This window comes from Schistocerca serialis, chromosome 7, assembly GCF_023864345.2.
Source record: "Schistocerca serialis cubense isolate TAMUIC-IGC-003099 chromosome 7, iqSchSeri2.2, whole genome shotgun sequence".
NCBI classification, from domain to species: Eukaryota; Metazoa; Arthropoda; class Insecta; order Orthoptera; family Acrididae; genus Schistocerca; species Schistocerca serialis.
The window spans coordinates 389,128,484-389,150,054 of NC_064644.1; the positions used below are offsets into that span (position 1 = coordinate 389,128,484).

Consider the following 21,571-nt stretch of genomic DNA (forward strand, 5'->3'; position numbering starts at 1 on the left):
GGGAGTACAAGTGCGGCAGCAGATGGGGGTGGGAAAGGATGGGAGAGACAAGCGGGTGAGGGGGATCAAGTTTGTAGGAGGTGTAAAGGATCCGTATTCGTCTGAGGAAAAGGAGGAGGTGTGGGAACGGAATTAAGTCGTAGAGAATCCATGTGGGGGAGGGGAGGCGGATGCGATAGGCGAGGCAGAGCACATGGCATTCCAGGATTTGAAGGCATTTGTAGAAGGTGGGAGGGACGGTGATCCAGGCGGGATGGGCATAACAGAGGATAGGGCAGATGAGGAATTTATAGGTGTGGACGACGGTGGAGGGGTCCAGACCCCATGTGCCGCCAGAAAGGAGTTTGAGGAGGCGGAGTCGGGAGCGTGCATTGGCTTGGATTGTCCGGAAATGGGGGCTCCAGGAGAGGCGACGGTCAAGGGAGACGCCAAGGTACTTGAGGGTGGGGGTGAGGTTGATAGGACGGCCGTAGATAGTGAGAAAGAAATAGAGGAGACGGAAGGAAGGGGTGGTTTTACCTACAATGACGAGCCATCTTGCCAATATGTAGCAGCCATTTGCATCATATTATATGAGTAAGATGATTATAATTCCGAACCAACAGAACTTCTTCCATGATATGTTAGTTCAGATGCGTAAACAGTATTATTAACAGCAATTCAATACATTGATTGTTTTGCATTTACAAGGAAAATCGATTTTAAGGGATAACGAGGTTAGCGGAATAGCCAAATTGCACCAACCAAGCATCTGACTGACACTTGGCGCAATCTATGAACTATTTAGTAAATATGATGAGCAATATACTTATTATGTTTTAATAAAGAGAGATATAATATAAAGATAAATATATGAAAGCCATATAAACTTACAGGTATATACAGCACATGTCTTCTTGTGCTTTATAAATTTAAAAAAAAATTAAAAATGTTTTACCCACCTGACGTTATTGAAATGTTTTGATAATAATAACGGACTCGCAAGGAGTGAACATGGAAATTTTATTACTTTCTGGCAAATATGAAATGAGTCGGACGACAATGTAAGATTTTTACTTATGTTTCATTTTATGTAATTCTCATGCAAATTTGAAGTGGTTTACTTCCCTTGAAGTTTATATACGTTGTTCTCGTAGATGGTGCCATGTAACCAACCGATGCATTCTCCATACAGCCTGCCTTCCGCAAACAGCAGTATTGAATGAACTGTAGATGAAGCCCGACCAACAGGAAATTACATGCATTGAGCGGAAATAATAGTGATATGCAATATACAAACCACATGAGTTAAGGCATTATTTATAGCTTATTATGACATCTTCTAACTACGTACTTCTTGTATTCTTAGCACTGAGAGTGGCTAGCTTGTAGCCGAAATCTAGATCTGCACAATAAAAAAAAAAAGTTCAAAGAGGACGACTCATCGCTTCAATCTATAATTCACAAGTCATTATAACAGTAGCTGAGTGCAACAGTTTTCTGTATAGAAGGTAACCTGATGATAATTTATTTTGTCTTGCAGGTTGGTATATTGTATTTAGTATTTTATCCATCCTCAGAAACTGTAGGCGTATATAACGAAATAATAAGCAACTAGCTGCATAAAATAAGTTTCATTTCCTTACTGGTTTGGGGAACTTAGTGCTCTTCTTCAGAAAGTTATACTTACCGTATTGTTCGCGAGTGTCACCAATGAGATCTTACAGGTTTGTTGACGCTCGCAAATGATGCGATAGTTATAACCTTCTGAAGGAGGGCACTAAGTGCCCGAAACCGATCAAGTTAAATTTCATTTATGCAGCTGATTGCTTATTACTTCGTTACATACATCCTTTGTATTTAATACAAGTGTTTAATTTTGTGATGAATTCGTATAAAATTTAATGTCTCGTTTACATAGTTTACTGTAAAGAAGAAGGAAAAAAAAAAAAGAAAAGAAACTTGGAAGAGCCGAGGTGCTGATAAAATACGATTAAATACGATTAAATGTCGACACTTCAAATCTTAATTACCTTCAACATTTTCACATCCTGTATATTTGTTATTTTAATAATCTACCATGACAACGTTATTATTCATAAAATTCTGAGAGACAATTAAATGGATCCTATGAAGTCAGTGACGTTTCAACAAAGAATAATTGAAACTCATAAATTCCTTGCATAAGCGAAGTGTCTTCGTCATAGGGTAATTGTCTGGGATGATTTTATATACTTCAGGTCCAGCAAATGTCGCACCCACTGTGCAGAAGGAACTCAATGATTAGTACAACTCGTTGCTATGGTGGTCGGAAAGCGAGAACGTTTCTGGGCCGCTTCATGGATAAACACTTTCCTTAATCGTTCATCAGTAACGGAGTTCCCTAGTCGGTCATCAGTGGCGGAAGGTGCATTTTCCAAAGTATGTTTCGCTTCGGAAAGCGATTTGTGCAAAATTATTGGCTTGTTATAAACATCACAGCATATACAATAAACTCAACGGAAGCTACTCTGGCTATTAGAATGGAAATAATACTAACAAAAGATCGTGTCAAATAAGACTAAGCAGATGGGTGTAATCAGAGTAAGAGGGGGAAGCACCAATGATTTCTTTGTTACTGTGCCAAACGACAGGCAGTCCATACATAAATGCGTTGCTGAGTTGTGTAAAAACACGAATTTGAATAATTCCCACAAGCCGTTTGGGGCTCCTCGAGCATTAAAGTAAAGCGACGTGGACCTCAGCTGACTGCAGTCAGTAGCGCTGCATATCCGGTGAAACAAAGAAAGCAGGTAATTATAGTTCAGGATTTCTGATTTCAAAGAGGTTAATGTGATCTAGAGGGAGTGAAGGCTCTCTGTTTTAAGAGCCTAGATGAGTGCTAACTCTGTTTCGAAATGAGTCGTCAGATCAGGATATTTCCTGAATGCTATTAGATGTCATGGGACAATCAATTTTGTGAGTTTACTACTAGTGGAAAAGGTTGATCTGAGTCCAAAATAGCGTGATAAAACGGCCTGCTTTGCACGCAAATTGCCAGGTGAGCAATGGCCACAAATGTTTATCGAGTATTTTCGCCGCTGTTGTGGTCTTCATTCCGAAGACTGATTTGATGCAACTCTCCACGATAGTCTCTTCGTCTCTGCGTAACTGCTCCAACTTCTGCCAACTCCGTCTATTTGACCTTGCTTGCCGAACTCAAGACTTGGTCCCTCTAAAAATTTTCTGCTTACCACACTTTCCTCCTTTACCAAATAAACTACTCCTTCACGCTTCCGAATGTTCCCTTTCAACCAGTCATTTCTGTTATTCGTGTGGTGCTCGGAATTTCTTTAGTCCACAATTCGATTCGGTACCTCTTCAATAGTAATCCGATCTAGCTACTATCTAATCTTCAGCATTCTACAATTGCACCACAGTTAAGAACCTTTACTCTTCTCGTCTGAACCTCACCGCCCTTATTTCACTTTCCCAACAGGCTACATGCCAGAAAATTAACTTCAATAAAGACTTCTTAACACATTCATTTATATTCGATGATTAGGTGTGCAGTCCCGACTTTGGGCCATATATGCACTGTTATGTATGAGGCCGAACTATGGGCCTCATGGAAGAAGGGTGACCCGGCTGAGTCACGCAATTTGACTCTTAGTCTGATCACGAGGTGTGGCCATTAATTTCACGCGTTGATCACAGGCTGATGTGCGGATCAATGAACTATACTTGACGGGATGTATCTGGAACATCTTATGTGATTAGATAGTTAGTAGACAGGAATACAATTGAATACTAAGCTTTAATTCAGCATCAGCGGTGAACGTCGATCGTGACTTTGTACAATAATATTTACAAGTGCAGTTATAGACTGAACTGCGAATACTTCTTTACAATTCTGATTGCTTCACACATATAGATCAATTGGCAATGCATAAACTGTATGTGGGGCCTGACTAGGTCGTAGCTACTGACTTAGCTGAAGGCTATGCTAACTAGCGTCTCTGCAAATGAGATCTCTGAAGCTATAACAAGTGAACCATTCCTAATCACGTCGGCTGTAGAACTGGCCAGTGCGCTAGCTTAAGACCAGCCGAGTGGCGGAGCTCGGTCTGCTAGCGTCGACAGTGGCGCCTCGCGGGTCCGATGTGTACTGACGGACCGCGGCCGATTTGAAGCCTACAACCTATCAAGTGTGGCGCCTTGCGGTGACACCACATGCATTCCATCCATTCCTCAGACTGTGTCAGGAGGAGGCCACGCCCCATTCCTAAGACCTACCACTTTCTATGATGTCATCATGCCCCTCCCCTAAGAAGCTGTCCTTGACCAATCGGACAGGTTCTCAGTCAACACACATATTTATATCTCCCAGTCACAACCCTTTATTTTGCCAACCACTAAAAGAAACGTTTGGAGCACTGCGTTGTGTGGTTTGCGAAACATGGACAGGGAAAACCGGAAAAGAGAACAGAAGCATTTGAGATGTGGTGCTACAGAAAAATATTGAAAATTAGATGGACTGATAAAGAACAATGAGCTGCTCTACAGAATCCGCGAGGAAAGGAATATGTGGGAAACACTGACAAGGAGAAGGCAGTGAATGATCTGAAATCTGTTAAGGCATCAGAAAATAACATCCATTGTACTAGAGGGAGCTGTGGAAGGTAAAAACCGAGGAATAAGATAGAGCTTAGAATACATCCAGCAAATAATTGAGGACGTATGTTGCAAGTGCTACTCTGGGATGAAAAGTCTGGCGCAGAAGACCAAAAAAAAAAAAAAAAAAAAAAAGGAGGCACCCACCCAGTCACACACTAATATTACGCCTGCCATTAACACAACCAATAAGAATGTAGCCTCAGAGCTGCCATATTGTCCATGTCTAAAACTATCTGAATTTTAAATTTTGCAATCAGGTTCAAAAATATTCTAAGAACATGTATATTTATCTTAAATATATAAAATGTTGACAACAGTAGCGTAATTTGCGGTATTTCCACGTCTAGATTACTTTTCTCGAAAATATAAAGCACAAAAAATATTTATATACAACAAACTGGTGATGTAACATTTACATTTGTTTTTTAAGTTACGAAATTATAATATCTCCCCAAATAATTTCAGAGTTGTTGCCAGTAAATAATTTTTTACATCGCTGAGTAAAAACAGTGACTGCAGCCAGTAAATAATTTTTGACGTCACTGAGGAACCTCATCAATCACAATCTTCATTTTAACAATAAAAAGCAGTCTAGGTCACAACATATTATTTATTTTTATTCTGGGATTAAAAATAAGTGATTTATTGTGATCTGGGCCCCTTTTGTTACTAATTTTTTACGATCAGCTTTTGTTGCACGCAGGAAAGTTAATTGCCCCATAAACACACACACACACACACACACACACACACATATATATATATATATATATATATATATATATATATATATATATATATATATATATATATATATACACTCACTTATCTGCAAACCATATTACGCACACATAATATGTTTATATGACGATCTAGACTTCGGCGTCGGGCTAATTTGAAGTATCGCACTGCATTGCTTGCTTTCCTGCTTTTAAAGTCAATTTAGTCTTGAGGTGAATGTAATTGGGGATGACCGAAGCAACGGAATGTATCAAATTCAACAAAATATGTACGGCAAACAAAGGTATCCCCAGTTACAGCCAGCTCAAGACCAAATCCACTTTAAAAGCATCAAAACGAGCAACACAGCGCGACACTTGAAAATGACTTACGGCAGATATCTGAACCGTGATATAGACATACTTCATACAATGAAATGGCGATAATATCATTTCGAATATTCTACATGATTGCAGTACCCACCCCTCCTCCTTTCCTTCATAATAAAGAATCATCAGCTGTTTATATAGCCAGACGTACGGGAATGTGCTTCGTTTTCAACGGACAAAAATGAAGATAAGCTAAGAAACAGAATGTGTCAAACTCAACAAAAAGTGTAGGGCAAACAAATTTATCCCCAAATACATAACCTGAAAACCTAATCCGCTTCAAAGGCAGCAAAACGAGTAATATAGCGTGGCACTTGAAAAGGACCTAATGCCGAAATCTAGATCGTGATATAAATATACATTGTACTGTTAATGGCGGTAATATCATTTCGAAATAACACAATACATCTATTGAAAGAAGGAGATAAAAATTCGCTAACGCCTTCCTACGAGACTGTCGCCCTACTTTCCAATTAACTACACTATGGGATCAAAAGCATCTGGACACCTCCAAAAACATACGTGTTTCATATTAGGTGCATTGTGCTGCCACCTACTGCCGGGTACTCCATATCAGCGATCTCAGTAGTCATTAGACATCATGAGAGAGCAAAATGGGGAGCTCCGCGGATCTCACGGACTTCGAACGTGATCAGGTGGTTGGGTGTCACTTGTGTCATAAGTCTGTACGCGAAATTTCCACATCCTAAACATCCCTAAGTCCACTGTTTCCGATGTGATAGTGAAGTGGAAACGTGAAGGGACACGTACAGCACAAAAGCGTACAGGCCGACCTCGTATGCTGACTGACAGAGACCGCCGACAGTTGAAGAGGGTCGTAATGTGTAGTACGCAGACATCTATCCAGACCATCGCACAGGAATTGAAAACTGCATCAGGATCCACTGCAAGTACTGTGACAGTTAGGCGGGAGGAGATAAAAATTGGATTTCATGGTCGAGCGACTGCTCATAAGTTACACATCACGCCGGTAAATGCCAAACGACGCCTCGCTTGGTGTAAGGAGCGTAAATACTGGACGATTGAACAGTGGAAAAACGTTGCGTGGAGTGACGAATCACCGTACATAATGTGACGATCCGATGGCAGGGGGTGGGTATGGCTAATTCCCGGTGAACGTCATGTGCCAGAGTCTGTTGTGCCAACAGTAAAATTCGGAGGTGGTGGTGTTATGGTGTGGTCGTATTTTTCATGGAGGGTGCTTGCACCCCGTGTTGCTTTGTGTGGCACTATCACGGCACAGGCCTACATTGATGTTTTAAGCACCTTATTTCTTCCCACTGTTGAAGAGCAATTCGGGGATGGCGATTGCATCTTTCAACACGATCGAGCATCTGTTCATAATGCACGGCCTGTGGCGGAGTGGTTACACGACGATAGCATCCCTGTAATGGAGTGGCCTACAGGGAGTCCTGAATCCTACAGAACACCTTTGGGATGTTTTGGAACACCGACTTCGTGCCAGGCCTCACCGACCGACATCGATACCTCTCCTCAATGCAGCACTCCGTGAAGAATGGGCTGCCATTCCCCAAGAAACATTCCAGCACCTGATTGAACGTATGCTATCAAGGCTAAGGGTGGGCGAACACAATACTGAATTTCAGCATTACCGATGGACGGCGCCACGAATTTGTAAGTCATTTTCAGTCAGGTGTCCGGATACTTTTGATTACATAGTGCATTTAAGTTTAGGCCAGATGTGGCTCACATTCAAAGAAATATTATTTGTGACAATCGTGAGATTTATACCGAATAAATTAATAAAAGGTGATTCTGATCCCCCCACTTTACACAAAAGAGGTCAAAAAACTTTTGCAGAAGCTTTTAATAGCTTCCACAACGACATTCTGTCTAGAAGTGGGAAAGAACATCCAAAGAGATTCCAGTTGCATGTAGATTTCCAGAACGCTTTTGATACCGTTCCTCACAAATGATTTGTCTTCACATTGCGTGACTATGGTGTATCGTCTCAGTTGAGCGACTGGATTGTGAGCTTCTGTCAGAAAGGTCGTGGTTCGAAGCAACTGACGGAAAGTCAACGACTGAAACAGAAGTAATATTTGGTGATCCCCAAGGAATGTTATAGGCATTCTGCTGTACCTGATCTACATACGACATACGAGACATCTGAGCAGCACTCTTAGATTGTCTGCAGATGATACTATCATTAACCTTCTTGTAAAGTCATCAGGTGATCTATACTAATTGCAAAGTGACTTAGACATGTTTTCTGTATGGTGCGAAAAATGGCAACTTAAAGTAATGAAAAGTGTGAAGTCATCCACACGAGCACTAAAAAAAGTCGGCTAAATTTCGGTTGCACGATACATCACACAAATCTTAAGGTTGTAAATTCCATTAAATACTTGGGGATTACAGGTACGGAGAAAGCAAACCAGAGACTCCAATTTATTAACAGAACCCTTAGAAAGCTCTACAGGAGTACTAAAGAGACTACTTACACCACGCTTGTTCACCCTTTTCTGGAGTCTTGCTGTGCGATGTGCAATTCGCAACAGATCGGACTGACGGAGGACATCGAAAAAGTTCAAAGAAGAGCAGGTCGTTTCGCATTATCGCGAAATAGGGGCGAGAGTGCCACGGAAATGATACATGAATCACGGTGGCAATCATTAAAGCAAGGGGTTTTTCGTTACGGCAGGATCTCGAGAAATTTCGATCACTAACTTTCTCTACCGATTGTGAAAATATTTTGTCCCCACCCACCCACAAAAGAACAAATGATTATCATAATAAAATAAGAGAAATCAGAGATCGCTCAGAAAGATTTAAAGACTCTCTTTTTCCGCATGCTGTTCGAGAGTGGAACGGTAGAGAAATAGAATGAAGGTGGCTCGATGAACCCTCTGCCAGGCACTTAAATATGAATTGCAGAAGTTGATGAAAGTACACCAGGAGCAAGACACAATCAATACCTTCAATGAGCGATACCAATAGTAATATCAGTGATGTTGGCACCACGAAAGCACGCCTAGAAAAGTTATCAGAAGATCGAAACCAGTTGCATAATTACTAGGAAATGATACCTGTACTGTGATAAATGTGGCAATTGTCTCCGAACAAAAAAAAAGTGAGATCATTCAAATGAGTATGAATAGAAATCCGTTAAATTTCGGTTACACGTTAAATCAAACCAACCTAAATGCTTTCAATGCAACTAAATATCTGGAAATTACAATTACGAACAACTTAAATGGGAACGATCACATAGAGAATGTTGTGGACAAGGAAAATGAAAGATTGCGTTTTGTTGGCAGGACTCTTAGAAGATGCAATATGTCTACCAAACACACTGCCAACATTACACAACTGCTAGAGTACTGCTGTGCAGTATGGGATCCTTAGCAGACAGGATTGACGGAGGACTCCAAAGAAGGGCAGCTCTTTTGTACTATCGCAAAATACGCAAAGAACGTTAGGGATATGAAAAGAAAGTTGGGCTGGCAAACATTAAAAAAAACACGTTTTTCTTTGCGCTGAGATCTTTTCACGAGATTTCTGTTTTTCTCCTCTGAATGCGAAAATATTTTACTGTCGTCAAGCTACATAGGAAGAAATAATCGTGTAATAAAATAAGAGAAATCAGAGCTCATACAGAAAGAGTTAAGTGTACATTTCTCTCACGCGCTGTTAGAGAGTGGAATCTGTATCAGGTATTTAAGTGTGAACTGCAGAGTAATGGGCCGAGCGGCTCTAGGCGCTTCAGTCAGGAACCGCGCGATCCCTACGGTCGCAGGTTCGAATCCTGCCTCGGGCATGGATGTGTGTGATGTCCTTAGGTTGGTTAGGTTTAAGTAGTTCTAAGTTCTAGGGGACTGACGACCTCAGATGTTAAGTCCCATAGTGCTCAGAGCCATTTGAACCACTTTTTTGCAGCGTAATCATGTAGATGTAGATATACATTGAAAAGCCAAAGGAACTGGTACACCTGCCTAATACCGTGTAGGCCCTCCACGAGCACGCAGGAGTGCTGCAACACGACGTGGCATGGGCTCGACTAATGTCTGAAGTAGTGCTGGAGGGAACTAACGCCATGAATCCTGCAGGGCTGTCCATATTTGTAATAGTACGAACGGGTGGAGAACTCTTCTGAACAGCGCGTTGCGCAGTGGCTAGCACACTGGACTCGCATTCGGGAGGACGACGGTTCAATACCGCGTCCGGCCATCCTGATTTAGGTTTTCCGTGGTTTCTCTAAATCGCTCCAGGCAAATGCCGGGATGGTTTCTGTGAAAGGGCACGGCCGACTTCCTTCCCCGTCCTTCGTTAATCCGATGAGACCGATGACCTCGCTGTCTGGTCTCCTTCCCCAAGACAACCAACCAGCGCGTTGCAAGGCATCCCAGATATGCTCAATAATGTTCAATAATGGCTAGCGGACGTTTTTAAACTTAGAAGAGTGTTCATGGAGCTAGTTTGTAGCAATTATGGACGTGTGGGATATCGCATTGACCTGCTGGAATGTCCAAGTCCGTCGGAATGCACAATGGATGCAGGTGATCAGACAGGATGCTTACGTACTTGTTAGAGTCTTATCTAGACGTGCCAGGGGTCTCATATCACTCCAACTGCACACGCCCCACATCATTAAAGAGCCTCCACCAGCTTGAACAGTCCCCTGCTGACATGCAGGGTCCATGCACTAACGAAGCTGTTTCCATACCCATAAATGTCCATCCGCTCGATACAATTTGAAACAAGACTCGTCCAACCAGGCTTTATGTATCCAGACAATAACAGTCCGTTGTAGGTGTTGACGGGTCCAGACAAGGCGTAAAGCTTAGTGTCGTGAAGTCATCAAGCGTAAACGAGTTGGCCTTCGGCTCCGAAGGCCAATATCGATGATGTTTCGTTGAATGGTACGCACGCTGACAGTTGTTGATGGCCCAGCATTGAAATCTGCAGCAATTTGCGGAAGGGTTGCACTTCTGTCACGTAGAACGAGTCTCTGCAGTCGTCGCTGGTCTCGTTCTTGCAGGATCTTTTTCCGGCCGCAGCGATGTCGGAGATTTGATGTTTTACCGGATTTCTGATATTCGCCGTACACTCGGGGAATGGTCCCCACTTCATCGCTACCTGGGAAATGCTGTGTCTCACTGTGACTACAACACCACTTTCAAACTCACTTAAATCTTGATAACCCCCCATTGTAGCAGCACTAACCGATCTAACAACTGCGCCAGACACTTGTTGTCTTATATAAGCGTTGCCGACCGCAGCTCCTTATTCTGCCTGTTTACATCTCTCTGTATTTCAATACGCATGCCTATACCAGTTTCTTTAGCGCTTCAGTGTAGATTAGTAATGGGAATAATTTAAGTAGTCTGATAATTGCTTGACAACGTTTCTCGGAAATATTACACTTCAGAGAATACATTCGCTCGTTTTAGTGGCATAAACATAACGTTGTAGCATGTAAATACACAATGTAAGTAGCTTAGAAGAAAGCCAGAAGCGTAGTAGAAACACATGAATAAGAACAACATACATGTCAAGGTACCTGCAGTAATTCATACAGCACATTCACAATAGATGTAAATGATACTGACGAACACCACCTACAGTTGGCAAATGCAGACTCTATTACCTTGATGAGCAGCTAATACGTGTGAAATCAAGTATCAAAATTACAGTCACCTGCAGGAAAAAGATCTATGTAATATTAGTGGTGTCACTGTCACGTCCATTAAATACTCAGAAACAATATTTCAAAGCTACACATATGGCAAGGCGAATAGTGAACCTCAGAGTGTTCTAGTAAAGTGTAAGAGACTGTGAGAGTTTCAGTGCAATGAACACCAGAGGACTGTGGAAATGTAATGAGAATTGATACGATTCTACTGCCTGCAACATACATCGGTATATGCCTATGTTCTTTGAACAGCAACACATCCTGTCCTCACAGTGTACCACCATTACGTTATTAAAAAGGCAACATAAATTTGACACACACAGTACTTTAAAGGCAGTAGGCAACATGGGTTTTGTTTAATAACTGCGTGTCATTATCAGTGTCTTCATGCACTCGCATGCCAAGCAGCCGTTGCAGAGGGTGATTTCTTGAATACAGTTATTCAGATGACGACAACTTTCAAGTTGCTGAATAAGCATTCTGCTTGTTGCAACCAGTCTTGACTTGCTGGCATCGACAAGTCACAGCTTGCTAATCACTTTTGCTTGGTGGAACAAGTTTCACTTTATTGGAACAAGCACTGACTTATTTCAGGAAGCATTCATGCAGTTACGTTGAGCACCTTAACCACGTGTCCATCCAAGTCGTCTCAGTAAAATTCTGTATCTAAGTGAAACTGTAATGTCGTTTTAGAATCAGCATTTACAGAAATTTACCGTACCTTTTACATAAAAAAACTTATAGAGGCTAGCAAGCAGCAGCATTGGTGCTTATTAACATTGAACCGAAGCTTGCGAGTGGTATTTGTGCTACTTCCATCGTAAAGAGATCTGCACATTTAATTGACTATTCACAAGTGAAGGAGTGAGCGGAAAAAGTATTTACCCTCAATTTGATAAAATCCTAGCCTTACCAAGTTATCTATTTTGGTTTCACTTGCACTACATACTGGGAACAAGTAGTCCCGTTTGAATCAATAGCATTGTTTCTTAGTTGTATACCTTGTTTTGCCTTACAACATTTATGATCTTCTTGGTGGATAAACCAGTGCCTTGCCGCTTTATCAATACAGCAGTGACGTCAAAATCTAGAGTTCAAGTACAGAGATGAATTTTTGGCGAAGTTAGTAATGACAACAGAGAACCATTTATTGACGACAGAGATGCAGATCCTGATTACACAACCTATATTGAAGATACAACTCACAAGTGTGGGTAGCATTATATTGCCACCAGCCTAACCCTGTAAGTATTAGACACGGAAATTTGTCTCTACGCTGTTACCATCACTGTGTCATTTGACGTTGCAGCAACAGAAAACGAAGCTGAGAGCAACAAAGAAAAACTGTAATGATGGCCATGAGATCAACTTCAAAAATCATATTTGCCGTTAAATGGGAACACATAAACCCCCTATCAAAAAACGTTAATCATCTATGAGTATAGACTTTTTAAATGATTATTTACGACAAAGGTGCAGAGAGGCAATTACTGTTACCTTAGACTTAGCAAGAAAATTTGTTGAACTGCACTGTAACTAGTAAAAATATATGATATAAAACAGTTACAACTTACACATCATTATTGTTTTGAAAACTTTCAAGGGAATAAGAATGAAAATGAAGATCAAGAATTGTTTTATTAGTGCTGTGGCTGTACTTAACAAAAACTTGTACGTTTTCTTCCTTGGCTGTTTTAGAGCTACTGAATTATCGTCTATCTGTGGCGGAAGTGTTCATTCTCCAATAGTCTATTTTCTGATGCCAATGAAATAAATACCAAAGTTCGCTAACACTTTGTGCATTACTCACCACAGAGAAACTGATATTGTTACATTGTGAATATTTTAAGGTTACTATGGAAATAGCTTTTTTCTCTATTACGTTTGACGACTCTGGTGTGCTACTCTCTTATGTAAGATGATAAATGTCCCATATTTGTTTTCAAAAGTTTTGCAAATACTTTTCGATGAAGACAGTACTAAACCACAAAATTGGGGACAATGTTACAAGTAAACAACTGTCTGCGATTAACTAGCAATGTTCCACCCACTTATTACATACCTAACAAATAGTGCAATAATTGGTAGAAAATTTTACAAATAAGTTCATTGTAATTTACGATTTAGCCATCTAACAAAACATATAACAGTCAGTAACTCAAAACCATGCTTTCGTGAGTTATCACTTTCCTCTAGCGACACCTTCAAATCAAACCAGTCAGCAGCACCACGACGAAAGCAGAGAAATAATGTATAAAATTCTGCTCGTGTAACAAACAATTAAAGATATCATTTCTTATACAGGCAGACATCGAATTCTTTCAGCAACCTGGTTTTAAAAATGTAATTTATGTGCAAAAACCACGCCGTACTGGATTTACAGTGACGAATATTGCGAACTTCAGTTGTACTGAGGTGCTGATAGCATGGGATGGTTTAGCAAACAGCCACACCTGATTACAGAGTTAATAAAACATTACTTGCTGCAAAATAAGCAAATTAATATTAATCACAAAGAGGAAGAAAGATTCTGAACAGAGTACTGCAACATCTGAAAGGAATTCTTCAATCTAACAGATATGTAACAAAGAGATCATTGCCATTTTACATGCAGATATCGCGAATTTGCACATGATAGTTGTAGTTTAAAGTATAGACTTAATTTGACAGCTAATGTTGTGTTTCACTATCTAACGAATTACGATGCACTTTTTATAATTAGGAGGATAGCCCAAAAAGTAATGCACAGCATTTTTTTCTTCAACAATTCTGTATTGAACATAATGAGAATTAAGAATCGAAAGAATGGTATTTTATCTACACACCCTGTATTTCCACGTAATCTCCATCCCATTCTATGGCCCTCCTCCAGCGCGAAATAAGGGCGTGTATGCCGGGTGGCGGAGCCAGTGCTTCACTGTGTGAATTTCCTTTGCTGATTGACAGATGCAGTGCCAACTGCTAGGTCGTAATGCGTCGGTACTCGCGAATGACATCAGCTCGCTGCAACACATGATGTGCGACAGCCGTGGATGGTCTCCCTGACCGCTGCAAATTGTGGAGCTCCGCCGAACCTCCTTCTGATGGCCTAACCCTCCGTGCCCAGCGACTAACTGTACGTCTGTCGACAGCAGATGCTCCATAGACTTTGCACAGGCTTTTGTGTATATTCCCCACAGCTTCTTTCTGTGCAGTGAGAAATTCAATGACGGCACGTTGCTTGTAACGTACATCACCTACTCACGCCATTATGAAACTGTCCTGCAGCTACGTTATTTGTCGGAAGTGACGGAAACTTACCGCGCTAACTCAGGAGACTTCAAATAATACATATGTAACGTTTCGCATTCATAGCATTGTTTCCGTCTGAGATAAAGATTACTTTCTTGGCAACCCTCGGATCAACCATGTGAAAGTGTGGAAAAAACGACAGTAAACCATTTTTTTGATTTGGATGAGTATGGAAAAAGTATAAAAGATTCACTAAATCCAACGCAGACAGCTATTACAAAAAATGTGAATTCTGGTTTGTAGATTCCACTGGTGTGCCTCATGTTAAAAGGATGATGAGTTGACCATGACAAGAAAGTGTTTCCGCAACAATCAACAATTTAATTTGATTAATAAGAACGATTTCCGCCAACTTTGCTGTCGTGTCAGTCTGTATAACATAATATTAATGATAAATTAAAAGTGCATAAAGTTCTAGCTCTCAAGGCAGATAAGGGAGATACGTTGGTGATTATGTATGTAAATGATTATATAAGTAAAGTTCAGGAATTCTTTGAACAAAATGGTATTTATAGATTCGAAAACGATCCAACTAGACACTTAGTTAAAGATATAAAGTGTTCTTTAAACAAGACTTGTTTGTTATAGGATGAGGAAGGATACAAAACTTAAGAGGTATTGAACCCCCATGCTCCATACCTTAGGGCACAATCTAAAATCCACAAATTAAATATTCCTATTCATCCAATAGTTAATTACATTGGAAGCTCTGCTTCTAGGTTATCTGGCAAACTTAATGTTTTGTGTTTGCTCAACAGTTTTCTGTAAAGAAGGCCTATAAACTTGTTGATAACATTAAAGATGTTGAAATACCAGAAGGGTATAAGTGGGTTTCGCTAGATGTAACGAATCTATACACCAATGTACCAGTTAAAGAAACTGTTAATATTCTGTGGAATAATCTTACTAAACACAGGAGACTTTTTGTAGGTGCAGTGTGTGAATTCATATAGTTACTTGAACTAGTTCTTTCTTATAACTATTTCAGTTTTAGTGATACTATATACAGACAACAGAACAGTTTAGCCATGGGGTGTAGTTTATCGGGGAACCTGGCCAATATCTTTCTGAATCACCTTGAGAATACTATGTTTGAACACAACACAGAATTGAAAGAGGTTATTATCTATTACTACCAGTGTGTGTATGACACACTATTACTGAAGAATGACGAAAATGGTAGCTTTGATTGGATATTGGCATTCTTTAACAGTTTACATCAGAAAATTACATTCACTTATGAACAACAGGTGGATAACAAAATTAATTTTTAGATATCTCTTTGATTAACACAATAGTGTACACAAACTTGCAATTTACAGAAAACCTTCCACATCAGATGCTGTTATTCCGTTTCATTCGGCACATTTCAACCAGTACAAAACACCTTCTCTTTCGCCTTGTTAGTAGATTTACTAGAATTCCACTTGATAATGAGGAGATCAGTTTTTGTGCTCGCATGAAAATTCCCTGAATGGCCAAGGGACGTTGCCAAGGAGAGGGTAGGAGCACGATGACACCACAGAAAGGCGCGTAGCTTAGGAGGGTTGCGTGACCTCCTCATGACTCATTCAGTGGTATGGCCATTGTGCATATTTGGCCCAGAGTCGGCAATGCATCCCTGCTTCCATGTTAACAAATTTCTCTTTTTCACCAACGATTTTATTGGTACTGCCAGTCTACACTTCATATCCTCTCTACTTTGGCCATTGTTGCTTATTTTGGTAGTACCCAAGTAGCGAAACTAATGTAGAAGTGTCTCAATTCCTAGTCTAGTTGCCTGAGCATTGCCTGATTCAATTCCATTATATCCATTAGCTTTTTTTTTACTTTTGTTGACATCCATATTGTAACCTTTTGAGAGATATTAACATTTCGTTCAACTGATCTTCCAGCCATTTGAGGTCTCGGATTTATAATGTCATAGGCTAATCTCAAAGTTTTCATATCTTCTCTTTCAACATAGATTCTCCCTCCAAATTTCTCCATGGCGATAATACAAGAAAACGTCACTGGGGGGGTTATTGATATTTCCAGTAGAAACCGAAAAAGGGATGTGAAGGATGTCAGTATCTACTGAACTATTTCATTGATTACAATGTTTATTGATATTTATGAGAAAATAATTTAATCCGGAATAGACTGCTTAACTGATATTGCGTCATTCAATCACTATTTAACTGATTACGATTCCATACTGCCAGATGAGTTCTTATGGCACGCTAAAACTGTAGCTTATTCAAACAACGAAATTTGAGAAGTTGGTAGCAACCAATTTGAAAGACTGTAAACAAACCCCAACCTGAGTTGTTAAATCACCTTTCACTATTAATTAAACGCTTCTGATCAGCTTCTGCAGGGCTTTTCATAATAATTTTCTTTGACCTGTTTTTGAATGTAGTTTATTGCAAATGGAAGAGAAATATAGGGCAGTTCCGTAAATTAGGATAAGATATACCGAGTAAGCTTCACTTGTTCCTTAGCGTAGGAGGTTTCCCAAGCAAAGTATCCAAAAGAGGAATAATGAAGCGAACTGAAGGAAAACCTGGTATGAGAAAGCATCAGTCCTGCTATCAAAAAGATATATAAAGTGTATGAAATGACATAAAAGGTATTTAGAAATAAAAATATGGTTTCCTGCATACGTGAATCTACAAGGAGCTGTCAGGGGTATAATTATGATAGCTAGATATTCTGTTTAGAAGATACATATAGGTGTGTTGCCTGTTTTGAAAAACTGTGAATTCACATTAAGGTGATTTGTAGAAATGCCCACAAATGAATTATTTCCTGTACTGCAATGGACAACAATATTTTCGTTTTAATATTCTTTGTCATCGTGCTTTAAATGGTAATATTTTGGTAAATTAAATTCAAGATCTATGTATCAGTGTTTTCAGTGTAAATGACATGTACAACGGTAGAATGGAGCGTTACCGGATGAGCGTTTCAAAATAACTTGAAACTTTGTGTACTTTAGCTTTAATTATTTGTACATTATACAATAATACAAATTAAATTGTTCGTTATGAGTATAACTAATAAAAAGTAGTGGGTTTTGGGTTTCGTATCCTATCTGTGAAGATATAATAGATGGAGCACAAAATCGAATTGATTAAGTCTAGAGTGGTTGGTTGGTTGTTTGTGGAAGGAGACCAGACAGCGTGGTCATCGGTCTCATCGAATTAGGGAAGGATGGGGAAGGAAGTCGGCCGTGCCCTTTCAGAGGAACCATCCCGGCATTTGCCTGGAGTGATTTAGGGAAATCACGGAAAACCTAAATCAGGATGGCCGGACGCGGGATTGAACCGTCGTCCTCCCGAATGCGAGTCCAGTTTCTAACCACTGCGCCACCTCGCTCGGTAAAGTCTAGAGTGGTAAAAAGTCCTTGAATTACTCTGAAAAACGATCGAGGCATTTGCTCTTACACCTCTGATAAACTGCAGGGAACCCAATTCTCAAAAGGTGTAGTCAATAGGTTACTGTGTCTTCAGTACGAGAAGTTATTCAGATGAATTAATTTTCCACACATAAATTCCACATACTCGGTCCAACTAATGACCTAGAGTAAAGCAACTTCCTCCCAGTTAGAACCCTAAGATTTAGTACCACAATTTCTAGTCCTCAGTTTATTGGCTGTGCATGTGCGGAGTTTGCAGGGAACGGAGGGAACCAATAGCTGACTGAAGCTGTACCCATGGTGATCAAGTGCCTCAATCAGGGGAAACTAAGTATACGATTTACACTTGTTGCATTTTACTTTGAACTCAGTTTGATCATGTCGATATCAAACAAGAAAATCTCATTTGGTTTAAAAATTACTCTGGTTGAGCTTCACGCAATCATAACGAACAAAGGCTCGTCAGTGGCTAATGAGGTAGAAAAGAAAGAAGAAAAGGAAACTTTGCACACGAGGCTAGTAACAGAGCACAGGAAATAAGAAAGCCGATTTCATCAGGAAATAAGAAAGCCGATTTCATCAGGAAATAAGAAAGCCGATTTTTATGGGAAACATCGCAGCATTCATCTAATACCATTTAAAGGTGTCATGGACTGGAATGGGAAAAAGTCTTCTCCTAAAAACGAATCCAGTGCTTTAGCCCTTGCGAAGACTACTTGTCCGCTCCATGTTAGTAGCTATTAACCTCGCACCCCTGGAAGGGCTTGGGATGGTCCTGAAGGTTTCGTATAACACCTAGCACTTTGCTGTAACATATACACTGTAAATGCTGGGTATACGTGAGCACTTATAGTGTTCAGTGGACAGACCTGCAGAAGGCGGTCCCCGTGGGCGGCCAGCTTCTGGACGAGGTAGGCCGCCAGGAGCAGCTCCGCCCCCGCCACCTCCGCCTCCGTCAGCGGCGGGCCTCTCAGCACCAGCTGGCTCTGGTCCTCGCCGCTCCCGGCCGTCGCCATGCTTGACTACTGGCGGCCGCGCCAGGGGCGGTCTTCTCCTGCAGCCATCATCTTATCTCGAGCAGCTGATAACGCAAGCGACCTTAGATTGACTGCAGCAGGGTTCGCATTTCGCTGCTTCGCACTGTCACCAGAGTCCTTCTGTGACAACGTGAAGCCGCGTTTCCAGCAGTGAGACTGGACACAAGCACTCAGTAACCTACTGACCTCACCCTTGCCTAAAGCACAGAACTCATCTGCTAGTACATGTGTGACTTTGTCTTCACAATCACAATGGAGATCAGGCATGACAAAATATTACGGACGGAAAAGAGTAGAAAAACTCTGTTTCGATATGTGTCGGCCACAGACTCATCTAAATAAGTATGTTTGGATAAAAGACCCAAAAATACATTAGTAAAGAAGCCCAATCTATAGTAAACGATAAAAAAACTGCACTGAAGTAGGTGTCAAAAGCTCCTGGACGCGAGATAGTTATTATTGAACTAGAAATAATGCTCGGTCAATTAAGAAAATCTACACATATAAGTAATGAGAAGACACATCAAAAATGAAGAATTGATGACAGGCAGAAAACGTTTTATTTATTCGTAACTAGCTGACGGCCCGGTGTTGCTCGGGTATGTATTTATTCCAGTCCTGTATTAGTCCATCTCCTGCTTGCCATCTCTCTGTTCGTCTCCTCTTCCTGCTCTCTCAGTCCAACTCCCCTTTCCTTTACCTGTACAAATCCTTTTCTCCCATCTCTGTCCATACCCTCATCACTTCCTCTTTCCTTTCTCTGTACGTCTGGTCCTCCCCCCCCCCCCCCCCCCCCTCTGCCATCTGCTCCTTGCTGTCGTTGGATAAGCAGCTGCAGCAGCAAGTCGTATACTCCTAGCTCACTCATTTATTACATAGTTTAATTCTTAATTTCTTTGCATGTTTTTGGTACTTGCATTGTCTAATTCATAAATTTCGGGCGTGTTATAGTATTTGAGAGTTGTAGCATCGCGTTTTAGTAAATAAATAGTGTAAAATCGCGTAGTCTCCTTCCGCCGCCGAGCAGTGTGTGAGCAGTGCGCAAGTAGCAGCATTACTGCATTTACTAGGCAGTCTTGTATTTTAATAACAGTTTAAATTTTGTGTCGATTTGTTTGCGCTCTCTGTAGATTAGTTCAGACGTTCTTTGCACAACAGTTTTTAGCATGGATAGGGACTGCAACTGCTGTGTTCGGATGCAGGCTGAGTTGGCATCCATTCGCTCCCAGCTTCAGGCAGTGTTGGCTTCGGTCACACAGCTTGAGGCTGTTGCCAATGGGCATCACTGTGGGGTTCCGGATTGGGGGGGGGGGGGGGGGACGGCCAGCTCGTCCCACGCATCCCCCTATCGGACTACGACTGTGGTTGCCCGGGACACTGCCCGCATTGAGGCTGATCCCTCACCTGTGGTAGAGTGGGAGGTCGTCTCAAGGTGTGGCAGGGGGCAAAAGACATTTCGGAGGGCTGAACGGAAGGCCTCTCCAGTTTGTCTGACGAACCGGTTTCAGGCTCTGTCTCAGGCTGATACTGATATTCGGCCAGACATGGCTGCTTGTCCTGTTCCAGAGATTGCCACTCAGTCTGCAAGATCCGGGCGGTCGCAGAGGGTGGTCTTACTGGTAGTTGGGAGCTCCAACGTCAGGCGCATAATGGGGCCCCTTAGGGATGTGGCAGCAAGAGAGGGGAAGAAAACCAATGTGCACTCCGTGTGCATACCGGGGGGAGCCATTCCAGATGTGGAAAGGGTCCTTCCGGATGCCATGAAGGGTACAGGGTGCACTCATCTGCAGGTGGTCGCTCATGTCGGCACCAATGATATGTGTCGCTATGGATCCGAGGAAATCCTCTCTGGCTTCCGGCGGCTATCTGATTTGGTGAAGACTGCCAGTCTCGCTAGCGGGATGAAAGCAGAGCTCACCATCTGCAGCATCGTCGACAGGACTGACTGCGGACCTTTGGTACAGAGCCGAGTGGAGAGTCTGAATCAGAGGCTGAGACGGTTCTGCGACCGTGTGGGCTGCAGGTTCCTCGACTTGCGCCATAGGGTGGTGGGGTTTCGGGTTCCGCTGGATAGGTCAGGAGTCCACTACACGCAACAAGCGGCTACACGGGTAGCAGGGGTTGTGTGGCGTGGGCTGGGCGGTTTTTTAGGTTAGATGGCCTTGGGCAAGTACAGAAAGGGCAACAGCCTCAACGGGTGCAGGGCAAAGTCAGGACATGCGGGGACCAAACAGCAATCGGTATTGTAATTGTAAACTGTCGAAGCTGCGTTGGTAAAGTACCGGAACTTCAAGCGCTGATAGAAAGTACCGAAGCCGAAATCGTTATAGGTACAGAAAGCTGGCTGAAGCCAGAGATAAATTCCGCCGAAATTATTACAAAGGCACAGACGGTGTTTAGAAAGGATAGATTGCATGCAACC

At 41.6% G+C, this 21,571-nt stretch overlaps 1 protein-coding gene across 1 annotated transcript in view; it reads right to left on the reverse strand.

Moving 5' to 3' along the window:
- LOC126413118 (uncharacterized) overlaps nt 1–19,128 on the reverse strand; it is a 95,447-nt gene extending 76,319 nt beyond the window's left edge. Inside the window, exon 1 of the mRNA XM_050083010.1 lies at nt 18,982–19,128. Within this exon, the coding sequence (XP_049938967.1) occupies nt 18,982–19,128 (147 nt within the window). The remainder of the gene's footprint in view (nt 1–18,981) is intronic.
- Between the last annotated feature and the right edge of the window lie 2,443 nt (nt 19,129–21,571).